At 43.1% G+C, this 24,514-nt stretch overlaps 1 protein-coding gene across 6 annotated transcripts in view; it reads left to right on the top strand.

The window, feature by feature from the left end:
* Window positions 1-1,567: 1,567 nt before the first annotated feature.
* CBFA2T2 (CBFA2/RUNX1 partner transcriptional co-repressor 2) overlaps window positions 1,568-24,514 on the top strand; it is a 66,738-nt gene continuing 43,791 nt past the window's right edge. For 2 of the 6 annotated variants that reach the window (XM_083508089.1, XM_083508087.1), the window contains exon 1: window positions 21,423-21,624. Coding sequence is in view for 2 of the 6 variants with exons in the window: in XM_083508083.1 (XP_083364209.1) it covers window positions 1,743-1,770 (28 nt within the window). In the remaining 4 variants the exon portion in view is untranslated. Of the gene's footprint in view, window positions 1,771-21,422; window positions 21,625-24,514 lie in introns of those variants that run through there. The other 4 variants (XM_083508083.1, XM_083508085.1, XM_083508084.1 and 1 more) reach the window with 4 other exon arrangements.

The raw sequence follows: 24,514 nt of genomic DNA, 5'->3' as shown, positions 1-24,514 counted from the left end.
GTCACTGTCCTCCCTGCATTTAATTTAACTCTGACCCCAGTTGCTTACAATCCCCCTCCTTACAACCTTGTGTGCATGCATGCTGGAAGAATCAAGACAGATAAAAGAAAGTACATTGCTGGAACTTGGCTACTAGCCATGATATGTTCTGCCTCCACATTTGGGAGGCTGCAGTGCTTCTGAATACCAGGTTGCTGAAAAACTCAGGAGGGTAAGAGTGCTCTTCTGGTTGAGTCTTTCCTGAGGTGACGGTTTCCCACCAGCATCTGGTTGGCCTCTTGTGATAACAGGATGCTAGACTACATGGGTCCCTGGCTTGATCCAGGAGGCTCTTCTTACATTCTTCTGTACAGTGGTACCTCGGGTTCCATACGCTTCAGGTTCCATACGCTTCAGGTTACAGACTCCGCTAACCCAGCAATAATACCTCAGGTTAAGAACTTTGCTTCAGGATGAGAACAGAAATCGTGCTCCGGTGGCATGGTGGCAGCAGGAGGCCCCATTAGCTAAAGCGGTGCTTCAGGTTAAGAACAGTTTCAGGTTAAGAACAGGCCTCTGGAATGAATTAAGTACTTAACCCGAGGTACAACTGTACAGACACAGATAACACTTGACGAAGTGGGCTTATGCCATAAGAAAACCTTAGGTCTTTAAGGTGCCATACAAGGCTCTTGGTAATTTTACCTGGACTAACAGGGCTGCTACCCACCACACATTAATATTATTTATCAATTATTATTATTTTCATCTGAGGATCACAGGGTGTTTTACAATGTAAAAACACAAAAATACAGTCATACCTCAGGTTACAGATGCTTCAGGTTGTGTTTTTTTTGGGATACGGACTGCCGAAACCTGGAAGTACCGGAATGGGTTACTTCCGGGTTTCGGCAGTCGTGCATGCACAAAGCACTAAATTGCGCTTTGCGAATGCGCAGAAGTGCCAAATCGCAACCCGTGTGTGTGCAGACACACCACTGCGGGTTGCGAACATGCATCCCGCACGGATCACGTTTGCAACCTGAGTGTCCACTGTACATACCATAGGAACAAACAAAACAACATTCTCCCTATAGTTTAATAGGCCATGGATTGTTTAATTAGCCAAAGGCCTGGGAGAAGAGGAATGCTTTTGCCTAGCGCCTAAATATATGCAACTAAGGGGCTAGGTGAGCCTTCCTGGGGAGAGCCTTCCACAAGCGGTGAGCCACCACAGAAAAGACCCCGTTCTTATGTTGCCACCCTCTGGACCTCTCATGGAGCGGGCACAAGAAGAAGGGCCTCAGATGATGAAATGGTCGGTTTTATTTGGGATGCTTTTTCTTAGCGACTGCCAGCAGCAGCAGCAGCCGATTTCGTCTATCCAGTGGGGCTTACTTCCGAGTAAGCATGCCTCGGATCGCGCTGTAAAACTCCGGCTGTTACTTGAAGGTAAGCCCCAGTGAAAACTCCCTTAAAGAAGGGAAGGGTGGTGCCGATGCGGCGTCTGCAGCGCACATGGCCCGCCGCCTCAGGCCGCCCGCCCCCCGCTCCTCCCTCCTCCAAGGCAGCCCTCCTCCCCTTCGGTTCCTACGGAGGGAGGAGCCGCGTGACGTCACGGCAGGGGCGGGGCCGAAGCGGAAGGGCCTAGCGCGGCGCTGGCCGCCCTCGCCGCCTCCCCGGCTGCGCTCCCGTCGTGGCCGCGCCGCCTTCGTCGCCCCGAGTAGCACGGAACAAAGGGAAGGAGCCGCTCCGGCTGCGCGATGGTGGGCATCCCGGGAACCTCCCAGTGTAAGGCGCGCCTCTTCTTTCCAATTCCGGGGGTTGGCGGGCCCCTCCGGCTCGAGCGAGCGAGCGCCGTCCCACCCGGGAGAGCTGCCCGCGGGGCCCCGGGCAGGAAGGGAAGGAGGACTTCGAGGGATGGGGCGCTTTCCTATTACAGTTCCGTTATGTCTTTCCCCTTTCTCCTCCTCCCAAACTCCCTTCTTGCAAGCGCTTCCTCTACCCCTCGCACACTCTTCTCCCGTTCCCAAGTCAGATCTTCCTCGCCTTCCCCTTCCTTATCACGCTTTTCCAGGAGGCTCCTTTGCTTCCCATCTGTGGTTCCTCCTCCTCCCCATTTCTTACTCCGTGGGCTTCTTATCTCCTGCAAGGTCTCGGGATGCTTTTTTCTCCACCACTCCCGTTGTATTTAACCTGGGGCCTCTTATGCTTCTCTTATTCGCATTTCGCTTATTTTTCTTAATTTCATGTACGGTACTGATCGTTTCATTGGGATTTAGAAGTGGCGCTTTCTGGAGGAGACCTTTAATTTCTTTCCATTTCCCTCTCTCACTCTCTCTCTGTGCATCTTTGTGTGTGTGGTGACCGTTCGTTCCATAATAGGGGTGGTGGTAAGGTTAAAATAAAAGTTATGTTTTTGAGAAATCTTAACCATTCCCCACGCCCCTGACTCTTAAAGACTAGTAAAGCTGCCCCTTAGTACTTTGTCTGCAATTTAAAGGATTGTTGATGAATTTTTTCTTTTTTACTATGATTGCATCCCAGAATTAGAAAACTGGCTTGTAGTGGTGTTCTAATAGCTCTGTATTCAGTGGAACAATGTGTGCAGACCCAGCCGATGCAAAGTAGTTAACTAAAGTAATCATGGTAGCATAAGTGGGTAGAATCTGCATGTTTTTACAAATGTATCCTTAGTATACAGAAATTGCATATGTGCTTTGGGGAAAGAAAAAGTATATTCATCACTGTACTGCCTGTCTTAATATAGGCTGTAGAATGGCTTTGCGATAGAAGTCATTAGAAAAAAGTAAAGTGTTAGATGTTGGATGTGGGACACACACAAGAAATGTGTTCTGCTTACAGTGCAATTTACACTGTAAACCTCACTATCTCATGTTATGGGTTAGGCCAAGGCTCTGATTTTTAAAGTTTGAATGTCAGGGATGGGGAAGCTCTGGTCCTCCAGCAGTTGATGGACTCCTAGTCCCAGTCCCATCAGCCCTAGCCAGCTTGACCAATGGTCAGGGATGATGGGAGTTGTGTCTATGGGATGTCAGGGGTGCAGCTGACCCACTAGATAAAGTAAAACAGTAGAAATACTTAACTGACCAATTCACATCTGTTTTGCCCCCTCCAACAAAAATCCTGGCTACGCCCATGGTTGTGTCCCTTCAGGTGATGTATATGGTTACATTAAATATTTTTTAGTGGCTCTCTGTGTATATGAGTGAGTATGTGTGAGTTTGCACTACTGAGGAACCGAAGAAGGTCAGTGAATGAGCAGTTGTGGAGAACAGGCAGGTAGGAAGAATACTCCTTGGTTTGGAAGGAACATGCATGTTGTTCAATGTTTTAAGGCCCATGTGTAGAATTGGGGGCTATACATCAATATGTTTTGGGCCTTCCTCTTGATCCTTTATCTTTGTCCCCTACAGGAAATTGCTGAACTAGAATTTCTCAGTAAACATGAAGCTGTTTGCTTAGGTCTCAAGTCAAATGAGTGCTTTTATTTCTCCCACTACAGGTGCTAATAAGCATAACAAATCTAGGATGATCACCTGTTATGACTTTGAAATAGTAGCTGTTCATATCGTGTATGCCAGGGTTAGAGTCCATGCTAGACTTTCAGGATCTACTTTGGCTTTTTTTTTTTTACCAGAACTGTAAGATCCACCAGGTAGACCAGGTGCAAAATAGTGGTTTGGGCAGGCAAACATGCTCTTAAGAATGAAGGAATAGGGTGACTCTGAACACAAGCTCAGCCTGTGAATTCACTCCTGGTTTTCCCCAAGTGTTATCTCTTTCAGCAATTTTTTAAATAGTTTTTTTTAAGTTTTAGTTTGTTAGTTTTTGTTAGACCATTGGAGTCAGAAATCCTTGCCTGTCTACTGTAAATTGCCCAGAGATTTGCCAGTACATCGACCCCAGTTCTCCACGCACTCCTCTTGTATACATTTAAAGTTGCATAAAATTGTCATAAACCCTCATGCACACACACTATCTGACAGTTGATGGTAACACTTCACACATCTGAGGAATGAGCTCTAGTCCATGCAAGTTTATGCCACAGTAAATCTGTTTGCCTTTAAGGGTACTGCTATACTCTTTGTTTTTGCTACAGTAGACTTAACATAGCTACCCCTCTGGAACTTCTTAGACACATTCCTAAGCACTGCTTTCTGCAATGCATTTTCAGTTCAGTCAAGTCACATCTGTTTCTCACTACCTTGCCTGTTCTGTCCCAACATCCACAAAAACATTCCCATTTCTGTTGTGGCTTGCTTCACCATAGTGTTTTTCTTTGTCCAGTATTCTGATCCATATGTTTTAAAATAGCCCCCCCCCTCCCATGCTATGCAGGAGAAATGTGTGCAAAGAGAATTCAGAGAATGGTAGTAAAAGACGAAGTGTGAGAGATCCAACCATCTCTTTTTATCAGCAAATTTTCTTTTCAGGTTTGTGGGTGCTTCTATTATCATCCTAGTGAATTCATTTCACTTAAGGTGTGTACAAATACATTTGATGTTACTCTGTAACCCTCTTGTCACGCTTTTTGCGCCACGGCTGCATTTTCTATATTCGTGTGCTTTCCACATGAATTCTAACAGTTTTAGTTCTTGTTAAAAAACGGTTCTCTCCCCTTTCATAAGTGAGTGGCTTGAGGCTCTCAGAGGTCTGATTACGCGCCAGTTTCTCTGTGGCATAGAGGTCTGGCTATTCTCTGGTGTTTTGTTTCTGTTGGAAACAAGATAGTGAACTTAAACTGTGGGTTTGATCCAGCCCTTCCTGTTGACTAGCAGATGGCTCCAAGTCTTCTTCGATAACCCCAGAAATATCTTCTGTAAGGACCATAGCCTATTTTACTTTCTTAACCAACATATTAAAAAGTGTATTTGCAAATGGTTCTAAGATGTTGATGGTGGTGATGATTATAATAATGTTTAAAAATGCCGCAACCCCCTGAGTTGTTGTCAGTGTGGAGCTCTATTTCTCTGTGTCATCTGCGTTGGGTGAGGCTGGGCACATCCTGGATTACTGCTTGGACACATTGGTAGGCTGGCTGAGGGCCAGTAAACCAATGACAAGTCAATGGTCCTGTGGTTGAGGGCTTCATAAACCTGGCCAGAGGTTTTTCAACCTTTTTGGCTCCCTTGACCAACTACATTCTTTCTGCGGCACCCCTGTGGGACTCAGGAGCCCAATTATGTCACCCCTTGCCTGCAGAGCTGGCAACCTCTCACCCTTTTTCGAACACCCTCCCTTCCCTCAGCCTCCCCTCTGCTTGGGAGTCCTCTGAGCAGCCGCAGCTGTCGCCCCTGTCTCTGAGCTGCCCCTCTGCCCCAAAGAGAGTTGCCTCCTGACACTGCCCCACAGGGGCCTGGGCAGCACCCCTGGCCAGCCCATGAGGCACCATTCGCCTGGGGTGCAACAAACAGCTGTGCAAGCCTTTGGGAGGCAGAGATGCAAGAGGGCATCAGAGGAGGGAGGGAAGGAAAGGGGCAGAGGCACACTGGTTGAAAACCACTAACATAGGCTGTTCTACATGAGGTTGCACTGCCTCTGAAGTGGCAGGTGCATAGTTTGGGAGTACTCCTAGATCGAGCAGTATTACTGGAGGTTGAAGTGGCCTCTGTGGCTAGGAGCATCTTTTGGGATAACAGTTTTGCTAACCATGATCAGTAAGGCAAAGGTACCTCTGACCGTTAGGTCCAGTTGCAGACGACTCTGGGGTTGCGACGCTCAACTCGCTCTGTAGGCCGAGGGAGCCTGTGTTTGTCCGCAGACAGCTTCCAGGTCATGTGGCCAGCATGACTGAGCCGCTTCTGGCGAACCAGAGCAGTGCACGGAAACGCTGTTTATCTTCCCGTCGGATCGGTACCTATTTATCTACTTGCACTTTGACATGCTTTTGGACTGCTAGGTGGGCAGGAGCTGGGACTGAACAGCAGGAGCTCACCCCGTCACAGGGATCTGAACCGCCAGCCTTCCGATCGGCAAGCCCTAGGCTCTGGTTTAGACCACAGCTCCACCCGCGTCCCTTGATCAGTAAGGTACTGACATTGTATCTGTGCAATGTCTTTCTTCCTGCCCCTTCCTCCTCCTCTTCAAATGGGCTGTGCTGCTTTGAGGAATGGGAAGAAGAAAAACCAGTGAATCTTACTGGACTGTAATGCAGCAAAGAACATCTTTTTTGCGTTGTGTTTTCCTGCTGAGGAAAAGGAAGCAATGTGTTATTTATTTATTTACATTTATATACCACCTTTATCTTCCAAGGACCTCAAGGTGGTATACATGATTCTTCTCCTCCCCATATCATCCTCACAACAATCCTGTGAGGTAGGTTAGGCTAAGAGACTGTGACTGGCCCAAGGTCTCCCTGGTCAAAGTCCAGTACTCTAACCATTATGCCGCACTGAACCCTGAACTGAATAGAAGTTGGGAGGAGGTTAAGCTAAGAGACAGTAAACTTACCCAAAGCTATCTAATGGGATTCAAAGCAGTGTGGGAATTGGAAATTCGGTTTCCTCTATCGAAACTCAACATTCTATCCTCCTCATCAGACTGGCTTATTTATGAGCCTTTTTCTGATGACTTATTACATTGTATTTTGGAAGAGATATGGAAATGTATTGTCCTCCCTTAAGAATGTGGGAGTAAGTTTGGAAGAACAAAGTAAATTACATTCTCTTAGGAGATCTGCTTCTTGATTACAATGAATCCTTATGCACTTGAAAAGATAATGCCTCTGGGCTCAGAATACTGTCCTTTGTAAAATATTCAGAGGAATATAGAGGAAGTTGAAATGTGTCTCACTTTGTGATGGTTGTGCTGATTGTAGAAAGAGAATCATAGACTTAAAGAGTTGGAAGGGTCATCTAGGTCAGACTCAACCCCTTACAATGCAGGAATCTCAACGAACCTGCCTATCCCTTGAATAACAATTTGTGGTTTAAATACAGGACCATCATTAGGATCTAACTGTGTTCTTTATTGAAGGAGATTGGCTACTTAAGCACAATAACTTTTTAAAAAGGTGTTGCAAGTTCCTTAAGTGGCATGCTGAGTTCAGGATTATACCTTTCTTGGGTGGGATGGAGTGGGGAGGGGGGTGATGACCATCTCCAGGGTTGGGAAACTGTGATGCTAATTGCGAAAAGCCCCTGAATTTCAGTGGGTCTACTCTGAGTAAACCTTAGTTGGATAGAACCCATATTGTTGAATTATTTATAAGAAAAGCCATTTGATTTCTTCTGCTTTTCGGCTGTCTTGTTCTTTTAATCCACACTCCAAAAACTGTGAAGGCTGTCAACTCTTTATAACAGAAGGTTTAAGTCCTATGAGTAACAAAGAGCTTTCCATTTAGCACTTAGGCTAAATGTTGCTTACCTCTTGGTAGCCATTTTTCTAAACCAAAAAATGTAACTTTTTCTGGAAGGATCTTTATTCCAAACTGTTATCATTTTGGTCAATGCAATCTCATTTTAAGTATATATAAGGTTTAGCCAAAGTTATAATTCTAACTCCAGAAATGCAGTGAGTGTACATTATAAGTAGGGATGTTACTTCAACTTTTAAGATCTAATAGAGTCAATACATTGAGTTCATGCAGTTCAGCTGCTTGACCTGCTGATATTGGTTCTGCGCTAAGATAAACCTATTGACTTTAACGTTTTGTTGGTATTGATAAGGTGGGGAAAAGAGGACGATTAAACCTGGCTTACAGGTTCAAAGAGCCAAAATATCAATTTTGTACAAAGGTCTTGTCTTCTGTAGAAAGGAGCAGCAATCTGTACTAGATTAATATTCTTTCGATCCAGGAATATTCTTCTTCTTGAAGGAACAGGACTCCCTGATCTAGCTATGGTTCCCCAGCTATGACCACTCCTGGACACAGAAGATCTGGCCACAAGTTAGTCATCCTCTTGTAACATCCCAACTGCATAGCTGGCAATGTTTCTCTTTTTTAAAGGGAAATTCCCTTCTTCGGAATAGGATTCCTCACAAGAAAAGGGAAAAGTTGACAGCTATGTCCATCTGGGTTATTGCAATGTGTTATATATAAGGCTCCCTCTCAAAATGGGTTGGAAGCTTCAGTTAGTGCAGAATGCAGCCACCCAAGTTTTGACTGGCACTACATGCTTGGCTCACATCTAGCCTGTTTACAAAGAATTTCACTGACTGCCCATTTGTTCCTGGTCCCAGTTCAAAGCCTGGTGCTTAACTATAAAGGCCTAAATGGGCTTGGGACCATAGTACAGTGGTACCTCAGGTTACATATGCTTCAGGTTACAGACTCCGCTAACCCAGAAATAGTACCTCGGCTTAAGAACTTTGCTTCAGGATGAGAACAGAAATCGTGCTCCAGTGGCGCGGCAGCAGCAGGAGGCCCCATGGGTTCCAGAGGTCTGTTCTTAACTTGAAGCTGTTCTTAACCTGAGACACCACTTTAGCTAATGGGGCCTCCTGCTGCTGCCGCACCGCCAGAACACTATTTCTGTTCTCATCCTGAAGCAAAGTTCTTAACCCGAGGTACTATTTCTGGGCTAGCAGAGTCTGTAACCTGAAGCATATGTAACCTGAGGTACCATTGTACTTGAAGGAGCAATTCCTTCCATACCAACCCTCCTGCATACTAAGGTCGTTGACCAATAACTTTGGCCCCATCTGTACTATACATTTAAAGCAGGATCGTACTAATTTCAACAGTTCTGGCTTCCCTGAAAGTATCGTGGCAACTGTGCAGTTTGTTAAGGGTGCTGAGAGTTGTTAAGAGACCCCTCTTCCCCTCGCAGAACGTCAGTTTCCAGAGTTTTCTGAGAAGAGGGATTGATTGATAAACCACTCTGGGAATTGTAGCTCTGTAAAAGAAATAAGAATTGCATACCAGCTCTCAACTCCCTTAATAAACTAAAGTTCCCAGGATTCTTGGGGGAGGGGGAAGACATGACTGTTTTAAGTGATATGAATACTGCTTTAAATGTATAGTACAGATGGGGCTTTTCTCTATATAAACACCTCTGCTGGAGATGAGGCTTGCATAAAAAGGGGCTCTTTTGGTAGTGGTGTGTCCTCCATGGAATTAAGTATGTGCAGAGCCACATTGCTATCTTTTAGGTGTTGGGTACCCACTTTTTATTATTCATGCGAGCATTTAAAAACATTTCCACTATTTTAGTTTTTTTAGTACTTTTGCAATAACCCCCCCCCCCGCTACTTCTGGCAAACTGTCTTGAAATATGTAGCATTTCTTCTTATTTAATTTGTATACTGCCCTGTCTCTGGTAACAATTTCTTGTTCATTGCAATAACCCTGGTCGATTGCCATTATTCTCCTTGGAAATTGCAAACTGCATTGGGCAGGTTTGGGTTTTACAGTACTTCTAAAATACTTAATTGATTTCAAGCAGTATAAAATAAGAGCAGACGCAAGGTGGTGGTGGGAGATTATTTGCCTAGGCTTCCTACTAAAAGTTGATTCAGGGAGGTACAGAAAGGAGCAAGTGAATCATCTAGTCCAACCCCCTGCTATGCAGGAATCTCAACTAAAGCATCCCTGATGATGAACAGTTGCTCTGACTTTGGGTCTTGGCACTCCACCTACTGCCATCATAATATTATCTTACTGGGTGTTGGATCTGAAATCTAACTGGCAGATTAAAATGTTAGTATTTTCCATCTCTCCACTGATCCTTTAAGAAGTAGCTAGCTTGAGTAAATGTTTAGCATGCTTTACTGAGCCTAAATGTTTCATCTGAAATACAGTGGAGAAATCCTCCTGGCACTCTAAATGCCAAGATACAATCTCAGCAGAGCCGTCTTAATGTTGGGCTTTATTGGACAATATATGTTCACTCGAACTCATCAGTGTGTTCTTCTGCTCCTTGCTTAATCCGTTTCTCTTTGTGGTCCCTTAGGAGGAGGTGGACTCCTCCTTCATTGCCCTGCGGATCACAGGAGCTCGATACACTTCACAGGAAACACTGACTTGGTTCACATGCCGTTCTAAGCTAAACTATGGCTTACTGCAAACCTGAATGAATAGTCTCCCAGGGAGGAGGTGATGGCCGCTTTGCTCCTCCCTGGTGATCCTGCTGCCCTGGACTAAGCCTTTTGGAGCAAGCAGAACACGAGCTTAATCATCTTCTCCCAGTTTCATCTCCCAGCAACTGGTATGCTGAGATGTAATGCCTCACACCCCTGATACTGGAGGTAATATATAGCCACAAATGACAAGTGGCTATTGATAGACAAATTCATGGAGGATAAAGCTAATTCCTTTTGAAAACTGTCCAAGTTGGCAGCTATCACTGTATCTCGTGGTAGCAAATTCCACACTTTATTGAACCTCATCAAGGCTGTGGACTAGCTCCTGGCTGGCAGACTTTTCACAAACCCCATGGAAGCTGCATTAGGTTTGCCAAAGGAAGCGTGAGAGATAATTATTCTCCCTTTTCCCCTTTCTATTCTGTCACACTTGGAAAGGTACCCATTTCATCCCCCCTCTTGTCTCTTAAGCCATTTCCATGTGTGTCTCTGGGCTTTGGGGCCTAAAGGGTCTTGCCTCACCTCTTTTAATCCTAGAGCAGACCATAATACTCTCCAGGGTGCAGAACTGAGCTTTATCTGGTGACATCACTGGCTTTTCTGGCATTCCAAAAACCGAAGCAGTAACTTGTGCTAAGCTTGCTTTATCTCTGGCCATGTTTTTTTGATTAAAGACAAAGCTCAGTAAATATTTTTTAAATGATTGAATTTTGAAACTATGGAAAACACATGTTGGTAGTCGGACATGCTGAACGCCATGTGTGATCAGCCCCATGCCCTCTTTGTGAGCTTAGGAGTGTGAATGTAGATCTGAGAGCTGTGGGTGACAGGTTTATCTGGAATGATTGGCAAGGATTTATAAAGCAAGAGGGGATTTACTTACTTATGCACCCTCCCCTCCTTTCCTCTTCCCCTCCTTTCCTCTTATTCTCAGAAAAAGGAAATTGGGATCACATTAAAGGCCTAATTGGTTTGGCTCCAGCAAATAGCTCAGCGGCTGCCAAACAGTTAATTTATTGTGTGAGAGTTTGGCCATGTGTTGAACAGCAAATTTGTCCTGAGCAAAAAAGATCTTTGTACACTGTACATGTATTCATTCAACAGACCCCCTTTTTACAAGTGGGCTGTTGCACAGGCCACAAGGGAAATGTAAAAGACAATACCTGGGCCTGTTTTACATAACACTTAGAATCTGACAAAACCCAGTCTTTCAATCTTCAGCGAGGCTTGACTGAGACAGCGGGCAAGTAGTTTGGTCTTCTTGAGCCCTGGGCTCCTTGGAAATATACCCTTTTCAAACAGGTCAAAGAGATGGTGATTCCATCCAACTAGCTTAGAGAGAAGATTTATGCTGCTGAACCATTTATAGGTTGCTTGTTCTTTGGAGCAAATTCTGATTCTGACATGGATTTTGACTGAACAGTTGCTAGATATTCACTGGGGGAAATAATATATCTCTGCTGAAAACAACAGGATTCTCCAGGCTGTCACCTCATGGCAGAGCCAGGTGGAGAGATCCCCCACCCAGCTCCTGCTGGGCATTTTCTCTCTCAGAGTTATGAGGAAGGGCGAATTGGAATGCACTCTTACCTGGCTGGCTTCCTGCATAACTTTGCTTTGTTCTTGCCAGCCATCCTGTACTTATGATGGACTGGTCGTGGTGTTGGTGTGTGTTAATGTTAGGTTGCAAGCATGAGTTGTGTTCTGTTGGATCTATTCTCAATGTCTGATGCCACAGAATTTTGGAAGAAAGGCTCAAAATTTCGCAGTTGCTCTAATTCATGCAACCCCTATATACATAAAATGTATTTTTTTTTAGCTTAGTTTTCAGCATTAAAACATAGCCATCTGAAAATATATTTATTTCTCGTTTGCCTTTGGATTGGATATTGCGTTGTGGAAATATTTCCAAAGTGCTAAATCATGTCTGAAATGTAATTTATGGTTTTTCACTGGTGAGCAGCTAACAACATTATGTTACAAGGCAGCTTCCAGAAAAACTGAAACGATATCTTTGCTTCTGAACTCTATAGCATTTGTGTGTCAATGGCCATTTACCCTTAGCTTGGCACAACTTTTAAAAGATCAGTGATCTGAAAGTTCTCAGGATTATACGAGTTCTTTAAAGCCCACGAAAAAGGCCTTTGTGGCTGTGGCGAATAGGAACTGGGATTTGGAACTGTGTGGCAGCGTATTTGACAATCTATAGCTGCATCTGCATCATAGCACTGCTAGAGTGTGTCATGAATTTGTTTGATACTCAGACTCAGTGGGATTGCTTAGCAGATGTAGGTCTGCCTACTTTCAACGGAAATTGTGTACTGCCCATTGTGTGTGGTGTGGCACTTCAGATTGTTTGGAGCACCTTCTATGCGATTCCCAGATGGTCTCTGTCTTAGCAAGTCTCAGAGCCAGGCTTGTATAGCATGAGTAGGCAAACTAAGGCCCAGGGGCCGGATGCGGCCCAATTGCCTTCTAAATCCAGCCCATGGATGGTCCGGTAATCAGAGTGTTTTTACATCCGCGTGTTTGAACTCTTTTGTTGGAATTCTAGTCATCTTAAGTTGAGCCGCTGAGGCAAAATAAGCCCCTAACACTTATATCTAATGAAGCCATGATTATTAGTATTTTGTTCAAGTCTGCTGAATCTGGAAGTCCCAATGTTCTTAAGAAATCATTAAAACGTTCCTCCCCTCCCTGTTTCCTCTGGAGGTGCTGTTACATTAGCATTAATGTAGCTAAATGCTAATGTGACTGGATGCTAACCATCTTTTGTAGGGAACTGTAGGGAGGAAGATGAGATCAAGCTGTTGAACTTCTTTGTAGGCAGGCAGATTTTGCTGGAGGCCACCTGGGGCTGCCACATGTTCTTCTGACACACAGGCTGACACACTCAGCATGCGCCAGTTTTTAAGTTTGCAGCAACGCCATGCAGAAGTCATTTCTTTGTCCAGAAAGGCTGAGAGTGTTTTGAGGCAAGCAAACTGATGATCAGCAGCATTCACACATAACAGTCCTCTCCAAACCTCCTCCTTTGGTTCTACTCCAGAGCTAAATGCAATTAATTTCAATTAATTAAAAGGTTTTAATGTTCATGGCTGAAGAGGGGGAAAAACAACTTGTGTGGTCAGAGAGCAACCAGGTATAATGCTTCTACACCTGTGAATCTTTGAGAGTTGCTTCTTAAATGGATTTTTTACTGTGACAAGTTATATTCTCGAAGTCAGGAATTTCTTCAGATTCTTTCCCCCATGCTCTTGAAAAGAAGGTGATATATGACCAAAAAAACCCCCAACATTGAACAGAAACAACTGCCTTGGTAAGTAATAAAATGAAATCAATAAAGTAAAAACAGGATTTAAAAAAAGATGCTAGAAACCTGTCTCCTCTTGCCAGTTGTGTTTTCTGGCCCAGATGTTAAGCATCCCAGTTGCTTAGCTTTGGAGAAAGGAAGAGACATGCATCAAGCTTGTTAATGGCAATGCCAGCAGTGTTCATGCCCCTGCTTCCCTTTCTACAGAGCACTGTTGTAGATATGGCTCCCTTTAGGGTACAATGCTTTTTAATTAGTGCCTCTGCCGCTGTAATGCATTAATGAATCAATTGATAAGTTGTTGCAATTGATCGACTAATTCCTCCCCCCCAGCTGTATTTAAACTGCATTTTTGACAAGAAATGGGAAAAAAGTGTGACTAATTATTTGCAAACGCTAAATGGCTTATAGGAGATTAGGAATGGCATATGGAGCCTTTCACTTGGAGGTCACTGGATCAGCTGCAGCCCAGGTTGGCATTGATGAAGTTATTACCATCTGACAGCTGTTTACTGGCCTGTGTGAAATGAATGGCTGGTTTTAGTCTATTTCCTATCGGACAGGTGTCCCTGCCACAGTTGGTCCCCCTACTTGGCAGTCTCTGCAGTGATACCAGGGATGATTAGGCTGCTCAGGCTGGGCACTCCTTGGGCTCCTTGAGGCAGAACGCTCCAACTGTATTACTGGTGCTATCTGAGGCGTCGCAGTGCTAGACTGTGCTATGCTCCGTTTTGTGCTGTCAGAGAGCAGTGTGGGCCTTGCACACTTTTGTAAAAGACTGAGGAAATGTTTACTTGAAATAGGCAGTGAAATTGCATGCCATGAGTGCAAAATCGCTCGGAAGTCAAGCAACTTTATCCTCAAAAGTGCATAAGCCTGTTGGTCACAATGGGTCTTCACATGCTCCAGTAATCTGCAGACCATCAGATGGCTGGCTAGTAGAGGATGCTATGTGAGCTGCAAGACAAGTCTTTTTCACAGCCTCCACTGCCACATGGTAGGAACGATTGTATGTTCTTACCAGTGTTCAGAGTGAGACTTGTGCCACTTGTGCTCCCATCTTGACCCAGCCAAGGAGCTTCTCAGGCTCAGGAACTCGTGCAGAGTGCCATTGCCTGGTTGTTATCAGAGGCAGCAAGGTGTGGATCATATTACCCTGATACTCCAATTTTTGCACTGGTTGCCTATGAGATACCTGGGTGGTGGCATGCGAAAGGGCATTTTTGGTACCGGCCACCAGATATGGAACTCTCCCATTTTTTTCCTTTGGTTGTCCCCACATCATTTGTTTTTAAACTTACTGTAAACACTTCTTATTCTGCCATGACTTTGGGCTGCACAATTTCCCCATGCTCATTCTGCTGCTTGTTATGATTACTTTGCAAAGAAGTGGATTTGATTGTTTTTGTAATTTGCATCGTTAGGTGGCCTGTGTTCCCATTGGGAGGATAGGAAGGATATAAGTTTGTGGAAATAAATAGAAATAGCATTGATTAAGTCAACCTGTCTCTCAAAAGCAGCTAACCCAATATGATTAAAAGGCTGGTATGAATAAGGAAATGCTGCTGTAAACACCGAAGGTGAGAGAAGGTGCAGGAGCACTTTTTAAAAAAAGGCTATATAGGAAATACTGCCACAAAGTTGCCTGGGTCACAAATGATCTTCAAGTTGCCATGGGTCTGAGTTGTGGTTATATTGTATGGTTGCCTTACCTGTACATTTTACATGCCATAGAGGCTTGTCATTTGAAAGTTGTTTTGTGCTAGAAATGCTAGTTTCTAGTTTGTTTGATATGTATTTAGACCTGCTGTTTGTTTTAAAAATATAGAAGTACTGTAGTTTGTTTTGCAGGTATCTGCATCACTGCTGCAACAGAACTGTTGTGTTCTGTCAACAGATAACATTCATTCATTCATATATATATATATTTAAAATAAATATATATATGAGCAAAAGATTGAAAGAGTTATTGGAACAGGATGGAGTAAGGAAGGTCAACATGCAGTTACTGACACCTACTTCCTATGGAGAAAGGAAAGAGAATGGCTGCAGAGGAAAAGCGAGACTGCAGACAAGAGTGGCTGTTCCCCAGATCTATAAACAGAAGGGAGAGGTGGAATAAGGGCAAAGAAGGAAGGACGAAATGCACATTAGTTTACATTGAACTAAGCTAATGGATGGTGATGGTGCCAAAACCTCCCAATAAATTGCACATTAATTAATATCTCCTGTGCCAGCCACGCAGTCTGGAAGAGATCCTGTAATTCTCCTTTTGACCTCTGCTCCCTTCTCCCCTGGCCATTCTGGCTTTTGATTGGTTTCCTGTCTTAAGTGAAAACCACAACCTTTCAGGCCTCCTCTAAGGCAGAATGAAAGGCACATGGTGGTGGTGTAAGAGGAGCCCCTCGCAGTCCTCTGCGCTTGGGTGGGCGTGCTGGTCCTTCGTAAACTAATAGCTCCCAGCACTGTTGCTGAATCAGACTTCATGGAGCCACGAGTGGAGAGCTTGGAATGCCAGGCCAGGCACAAAAAGGTCTGTCTTTTTTCCTCCCCTGGCCATATTCATTCTCTCTCTCTCTATATATATATGCACACTTATATTTGGAGATACTATACAAATTGGGAGGTTGGGATCAGTGAGAGGATGAGAGGGAAGCATTCCAGTATTGAACTTGCAAATTAATTTTTGTTTGTTTGAATAATACAGTATTGGCTGCAATAGGATCACTATGTAAATGGTTGGAAGAGCCCCTTAAAACCGATACTAACACACTCATAGCATAACAGTTTAATCCTGTACTTAAAGCCCTTTAAAATTCAATGGGGCTTCATCCTGGGTAAGTCAGTATAGGGTTGCATCCTAAGTTGGTTTTTGTTTAAATATAAATACAGGATCTGCTTAACAAAAGCACTGATCAAGATGTAATTCGACAGCAGTCTTCTGGCACCTTAGAAATTAGCAAATTCATTATGGTGTAGTAAGCTTTCTTGAACAGCACTGCATGCATGAGGCGTTACCCTGAATACACAAGTTGGGTTGTTTTTCCTAGTGGTGGAGGGAGAAGAGAGAGCTACCTTTATCTTTACTTTCCTTATTTCATTTTCTCTGGACTTTTTCTATCTATCATTCCCACCTCCCCACAACCATGCATATGTGTGCCTGCCCACCAGATAACACTTCATGCCTCCGATGAAGTTGATTATACAGTGGTACCTCTGGTTATGAACTTCATTTGTTCTGGAGGTCCGTTCTTAACCTGAGGTACCACTTTAGCTAATGGGGCATCCCGCTGCCACCACGCCACTGCCGCACGATTTCTGTTCTCATCCTGAGATAAAGTTCTTAACCCGAGGTACTACTTCCGGGTTAGCGGATTCTGTAACCCGAGGTGTTTGTAACCCAAGGTACCACTGTAGTCCACAAAAGCTTATGCCGCAATAAATTTGTAGGTCTCCTGGAGCCAAAACAGTAAGGACTAAGCACGTTTACTTATTTGTACCAGTACACATTCTGATTCTCTTCTGCATTACAGCTCACGTGAAGACCATCTGCACACCTCAAAAATAATGTAAGGGAACCTTAGGTGTTATTTTTAATGTGTGTGAAAAATGTATTTAGGTTTAAAGCTAAAAATCTGAAGATTCGCAACAAGGTTTTTGTGTTGCTAGTAGTGAAGGCAGCTTGAAACTAGAATTTTATAATTCGTACATTAGAAACACCTACTTCAAGCCCTCCAGTTGTCATTGGACTCTAATTCTAGGAGTCCAGTGGTGAGAGTTCAGAGGGGTTGTAGTGCCACCAACATCTGATTCTTCACTCCTCTCCTATCTTGTTCAGACAGCTATTCAGCCAAAGACTTTTTGTTGCCTTGTTTTGTAGTTCCACAAAGGTATGAACTCCCTATTGTCATGCATAACAAATTGCTGCATTGGAGTAATTAACCTCAGAAGCATCTTTCTCACTACTAACATCCTCTCCCAAGTAAGGTCTTAAGCTGTTCGTCTGATCACTCCCCCCCCCCCCCATTTAGGCACAGGTGGGACTGAAGTTTGGAACTTACCATAGTTAAACAAAACTCTAATATTACATTTCCCTGTTATTTTTGTTTGTTTAACAAAATTTACACACCACTTCATTGTAGCAAAACCTCTCAACAGTTTACAAGATATTTATAAATTACGATTCTATCATCGTAGTTAAAAAGATTTATACATAACTAAAAGTAACAGCAGAAAAGGGCAAAATATGTCAGTGTTTGCATGTTGTCTAAATAAAGTTTGGCAGCAAAATATAAGGTTGCCTAAATGAAGAGTGTTTTAAGCTTACACTGAAAAGGGTTGTAGAAGATAGGTTATTCATATATCTACATGAATATGCATACAGGTCTGATGAAATGAACTTTCTTGCTGTGAGCTCATCAAAAGAGGCCCTATTTTATCTCCCTTGGATTATCTGAAATAGAGTAAATGTCCTTGGAAGTTGAAGCCTTTTTGATAGGGGCACCTAGGCTCTGCAAAGCCTCCCTTTGTGGAGCCATTTGGTTCCCTCTGTGCTAAGTTTTAGACATTACTGCTATTTCAGAGGATGTTTAGGATCAGTGATTTATATTCAGTTTCAGCCATGTTTGGCGTAGACTTGTAATTGTTGCGCGTGACAAGATAGGTCCATCAATTTCAGTCGGTTTACTCTGAGTAAAACTTAGTTGGATACAACCCAATACTGTATTTATTTATTGTGTGGTTAGTTTTACAGGTCATCAGTTTTTTTGTTTTTGCTTTTTCTGCTGTTGTATTGTTGGCTGGCTTATTTATTTTTTAATTGGTGACAATATTTTTTTTCCTTGGGGATCCTTATTGGACAGAAGAGTAGAACATAAATATCTAATTCAGGTTGCAATTTTTAATATTTCTCCTTTTCAAGTAATAGTTCAGGAGGTGGCTGCTTTCTTCCCTCATACCCTGCAGCTGACACGATTCTCTGGCAGTATCGAGGTTTGAGAGTAATTAATTTGTTTGCTGAAACTTCAAGTGTAAACTGATCCCAGTTTAATTGATGGTATCCAATATCCTAAGCAGTATGACAGACCATTTCCAAATTAAAACTGTTCAAATGTTGAACCAATGCCTGGAGGTGTGAGACAGACATGTTGGAGGCAGTCAGATTCTAGAATAGGGTTCCAAACTGCTTCTTTCAAGGGGAGCACTTTGTTCTTCTCTATTATTATTATTTTATTCCCATTTCACAGTTCTGATTGCAGCGAGAGGGGTCAGTTGGCATTTATTCATTAGACCTTATTTGGCCTTCGATAGCTGATATAAGTAAAAAAAACCTGCTCCTTTTCCCTTATGGGGTACCCAAGAGCCCATATAGAGTCCTTTTGTAGGTTCTCTATCGGTAGGAGAAAATAGCAGAGACCAACCAGAGAATATTGAGAAGCAAAGCAGCTAGTGAGCCTGATCTTTATTAACTGTTGCAGCAGGGTGCTCCCCCACATGCAGGAGAGAGGAGGAGGACCCAGAGCCATGCGTGCAAGCCCTTATATAAATTGCCCACCCTGGAGTCCAAGACCACCCCCAGAACCATCATACATCACAGAAGGGGTGTAGCCCAAGACCACCCCCCAGATACATCATACCCACATCACAAAAAGGTGGTCTACAACAGAAATCTGAGTGTGTTGTTTATCTCCTGTCTGGCAGGTTACCTGATTGCATTATCTGGATTTTTGGCCACTCTTGTTAATATAACTACAGTGGTACCTCGGGTTACATACGCTTCAGGTTACACACTCCGCTAACCCAGAAATAGTGCTTCAGGTTAAGAACTTTGCTTCAGGATGAGAACAGAAATCGTGTTCTGGCGGCGCAGCGGCAGCAGGAGGCCCCATTAGCTAAAGTGGGGCTTCAGGTTAAGAACAGTTTCAGGTTAAGTACGGACCTCCGGAACGAATTAAGTACTTAACCCGAGGTACCACTGTACTTAATTCCTGAATCTAGGTCACAGGTCAGAGGCTCGCACTCTGTTCATATCTTGACTGTTCCCTTAAGACAGGATTTGTAAGGAAAGAGACAATGGGGAGGTTTCCCACTTTGACCTTGCAGAGAAATATTTGAGGTCAATTTGTTCAGGACCTAATCTGTGGGGTTTCAGACATGTGGTTTATATATACAGTTATGAACATTTAATTTTTTAATATATGACCTTAAAATTCTTATAACAGTAGCCCTACCAAATCTTAACTGAAATGTAGAGTGGGGTGGCAATTCAGGAGTTTTGTTCAGAAGCAGTGAAATTGCTTTCTGAACACACGTGCTTTATTTGTAGAACTCTTACTGCAAGATGGTCCCAGCTATTACACAGAGCACGAGTCTTTTTGAAGAGGTCAGTTTGTGTAGGATCAGGGTCAGAAGTGTAAAAATGCCCCCTCAGCATTTGATTTATGTTGTTTAAATACTCGCAAAAGTTCTAAAGGAGAGACCTACTTGAGCTTATGCTATGAGGAGAGGAGTGGCTATCTTACCACAGCAAAATTGACCCTGCATCCCTAAATCAGATCGCTTAAGAAACAGTCTGACAGCAGCTTGTTGTAAAAGTGTTGAGAGTATTCAGTTACATTGCACACTGTCTGAGTCCGTTAAAATCAATGGGGCATGGATTTCATTGCATGCTCACTTGAAGTTAGGATATACTCTCCAGTAATTGCATAGGATTGCAGCCTTTTTTCCTCTTAACTGCTGCTGTGCTGGTATTAACATATTAATAGCACGCTGACTCATGCATACTGAGTAATTATACCTGTACAGGTCTTCTGATCTGATGCATTCGGACTGAATAGAAGTTATTTCCCCAGGCAGAAAATACTTCTGGTCTTTCACAGGGAACCATTTGTGGGCAGTGTTTTCTATTTGTGTGCAGAAAGTGAGGAGAAGCTATCCCTTACATGACCTTACACCAGACCTTCCTGTGTTTGCAGGGTTTCAATATCACAATGAGGCTTCTAAACATGTTTACCCAGTGCTCTTAAAACTCTCCTTCATACCCCCTCTCTCAACACAGGAAGGTCTGAAGTGCAACTAGATTGGCCAGCGTCTCTGGAAATGGGCTTTGCATGCTTGCCCCATTGTGTTTGCCCGAAGAGGACTAATGATTCTTGCATTCCAAAGAAAGAGGGCAATAAAGGTGTATTTAAAGCTCATCAGGCAGGAAGGTGGTCTCTATCACTTCCCTACTTTAGTGGTATGGATCCTAATAAATGCTGTAAGTACATCAATGGTACACCAATGTTGCCTCTGCACTAGATCATCTTATGCTTTAGCTTTAAAAAAGAGTGAGAGGGAGATGCGGCAGGGAGGGGTGGAAGGAAGTGGGTACCATTTATCTCATGATATGGAAAATCCTGTAGACCCCACAGCCTGTTTATAGCATGGGAGGGCAAAGGACAAGCCCATGCTAGGCAAAGTGCTGGGAAGAGGTCCAATGAGTGTTTGCTATTGCATTCCTAAATAATCTCCATGCCAGGGGCAGCATTTTGATAAATGCTAATAGTTAGAGACCTCTTTCCAGGGTAAAAGCTAGCAACAAAAGGGGAAGGGTTGTATGACAACATCACAGTTAACAAAAGTCAGCACAAGTTCAACTTCTGTGGAAATTGTGGAAATGGCCTGTGATAGGTACAGAAATTCTGGCTTAAAACTCGGAAACCACATCAAGGATGCAGATATGAATAGTCTTCTGTGCTCAAAACTGTGGTTTTCCTAGCTTGTTGCATGGAAATTTCTTGCATGAAGAAAATAAAGCAGCTTCAAAGCATTTTCCCGGTCATCGCAGGCAGTATTATTTCTTTCCACTGAGCTGTTGCTGTCTGGGTTGCAAAATCCTGGCATTGGCTGCTCCTCCTCCAAGTTGGTTTGCTGCCTCGTTTTTTTCCCTGTCAAAAGCTTGCTGTGTTAGAAAGTTCATATGCCGAATGCCCAAAATCTGTTTCCTCTGTGGGAGGTTTGCTGATGAGGATAACCGTTTAGGACTGAATCGGACCAACCTCAAGCTTGTAGGATCTACCTTTTGTTTTTCAAACTAGAACTCTCGGATCAGCCAATTGGAACTGGTACCAAAAATGGCAGCTGGAGAGGGGAGGAAGAGCTGATTACAATGGATTCCTGTACCTTGTAGACCATAAATTGGGGAAACCTTGCTATAACAAGTACAAATTCATTTCTGAGTTGCTGCAGAAATCTTAACATCAGACCTAAAAGGGCACCAGAAGAACATAAAGATGTGATCACAGGTAACCTACCAAGTAACAATTACTATTTTATAGATGAGGAACATTGATGCTAGTGCAACTAAGCAATGCCATACACCAGCGCTCCAGAAAACTGCTGGACTCCAACCCCCATCAGTCCCAACAAGCAAGGCATGTGCCCAGGGCTTATAGGAATTATAGTCCAACAACATCTGAAGGAGCCACAGGCTCCCCATTCTTGCCACACACTAAGGACATTTATTCACTAAAAGAGCCTGTGGTAATCAAGTAAGTGTGAATCCTTGAAGGGAAGGGTAAACTCACATAATTGTTTCTGAAGGCTGTTTCAGATGTTACTCAGGTATGCCACCTTCACAACTTGGAGCTGTGGCCGCTACCAGCTGCACTATGAGTGTACCTGGAAGACGCATGTATTTGCCAGTGTTCATGTGTGTGCTCAAATTAAAACGTCTAGTAATTTATAGGTTCGTTTGAAAAAAGGAGTATGTGAAGCAGCCCAAAGAATCAGCTATCATGAAGGAGACGAGCCCATCACATTTTTACGGGCACATGAACATTGCTCATGAACCCTCAAAAGCTGCCTGACAGGCAGAAATTCAACAGATGCAAGTGCTTTATTACAGCTGTGTGTTGATGGAAGCAACTGTTGGATGGGGGTAGCTACTTAAGCTATTTAATAAGGAGCAATATACCGCAACTCCCAGTTTGCTTGAATAATCCAACCAATAGATTATTAGTGTGTTGCAGCTTCATATTTTTTCATATATGTGTAAGAATATAATACTCGTGTCAGAAAAAGAGTGCATCTTTATTCTTGAATATTCTTGAAATATTTTTAGAATGTGTTATTATTTGATTGCTTATTTGATTGTTGTTAGCCGCCCTGAGCCCGGCTTTGGCTGGGGAGGGCGGGATATAAATAAAAATTATTATTATTATTATTATTATTATTATTATTATTATTATTATTATTGTATGAGCAATTTTCCTGAAAAAAATGTATTAAATATTCACATGCAGTTCACAACAGCTATAACTAATGTCTGCTTTTTGACTTAGAATATGCTCTTAATTATTTTTCTCACACAGTATTCTTAACAGCACTGAAAGTAATTTATCAGGGAAAACTATTTCTCTGATCCAAGATCTTTTTAAAAAAGGCCTGTGAGTGCTAGTGCCCATGTCTCCTATGAAGCCTCATTGATTACACTGGTGTGTGAATGCAGATAACAGAATGTAGGATTTCAGCCCCATGCCATGTATATTGGGATCTCTAGAAATCTGGAGAACTTGGGGATATTGCTACCTTGTTGGGAGTTTTTCACTTCCTGCTTGTCCACAGGGTTTTTAAGCACTCTGGTTTAGCTTTTGGAAATCTCTTCAGCACCCAGTAGAATGATTTTGACTCTGGGAATTTTAAACACCTACTTTTTAAGCATTGGCATACATCTTTAAAAATATGGAGGCCAAATCATTCTCATTCATGACACATTTTCTGCAACAGTTCAAGAACCACAGCAATATGTACTAGGCAATTAATTGAAGGTTTTTCTGAGGCTGCCATCTGAAGCACACTTGCATAACTTAAAAAACCATGTGACTTCTTACTGGCTTCCCCCCTCCTTTGATCATTTCTTCCATCTTGTGAGAATTCTTACCTTATAAACATGCACTTCCTGTGTTGGGGATTCGAGATCTAGTTTAGCACTCCTGTAACATCAGAAACCTATCATTCTCTCTCTCTCTCTCTCTCCCCCCCCCCCCCCGCGCTGCTGCTTTCTAATTGCTAACACATGCCACATTTTGTATTGTTGCAGACCAATCTGTGGCCAAGATAGGAGAGACACTTTATAGGGAAGTTTTACATGCTGTTGGAAAGCTTCAGAAAATTAATGTGCTAATTTATCAAACAATTTCTCCAAGTTCAGTTTAAAAATAAATAAATCAAAACTGAAAGTTAAGATGAAGCTTTTGATGAACACTTCAGTAGTCCGGTGAGAGGTTTGGATGATAACCAGATTGGTCTATATTACTACAACGGCAACAACAGCAACAAGTCTTGTGGTAGCTTTAGAGATTTAGCATAAGATGATGGCATAAGCTTTCAACAGACAGGGCCTATTTTGTCAGATTCCTGAAATAATTGCCCAAGTTAGAAGCCCCCTTTGTACCCCACCTATACTAAACACATTCAGTTGAATGATGGGGAACTGTGATTAATGCAGATTTCTTGATGTGTGGGGAGGACTGTAAGGACTCACACTTATAATCTTCCTTTATATATTCCCACTTGGAAAGTCATACTTTCCCACTGTGCTGTCATACTTTCCCACAGATTGTTTAAGGAACACCTGAGGGGGGTAAAATTAATATGTTCTGATTACTTAAGGCTGGGCAGCAACCTGTGGGCAGCATTCTGTGCCAGTGGAAGTTTCAGAATACTTTATGCAGCAGCCCCACATAGAGTGCATTATGATAATTAAGCGCAGAGTTAACTAGGGCATGAAAGAAGGAGGCAAGGTCTGATTTATTCAGAAAAGGGTATTTTTGGCAAAATTAAGGGGGAAGGCTTTTTAATTTTTTAACATTGGAATTTGCACAATGTAGGGATTGGGAGTGGCTTTTGCACTGCTAAAAGGTATTGTCCCTCTCTAGATGTTTGATTACACTACTTCATGGCCATTAATCACAAGTGGCCTCTGCCGGGTGCAGGTCATACAAGCGCAGTGATGGGGATCCATATTTACTTGATTGGCTTTTTGTATTCGTTTGTGCTCTGCATAGTAATGTGGCGTAAATCCTACTCCTTGCATTCATTGGACCCCACTTAGCAAAAACAACAACCTTGTGTTCTCTTGCTACCCATTGAGATGACCAGTCCATTTGTCCCAAGGAAGCTTATGACATAGTA

Source organism: Podarcis liolepis (genome assembly GCF_965112155.1).
Source record: "Podarcis liolepis genome assembly, chromosome: 6".
NCBI lineage: Eukaryota > Metazoa > Chordata > Lepidosauria > Squamata > Lacertidae > Podarcis > Podarcis liolepis.
The sequence above is the reverse complement of the archived record's forward strand: the minus strand, read 5'-3'. Positions and strand labels throughout refer to the sequence as shown.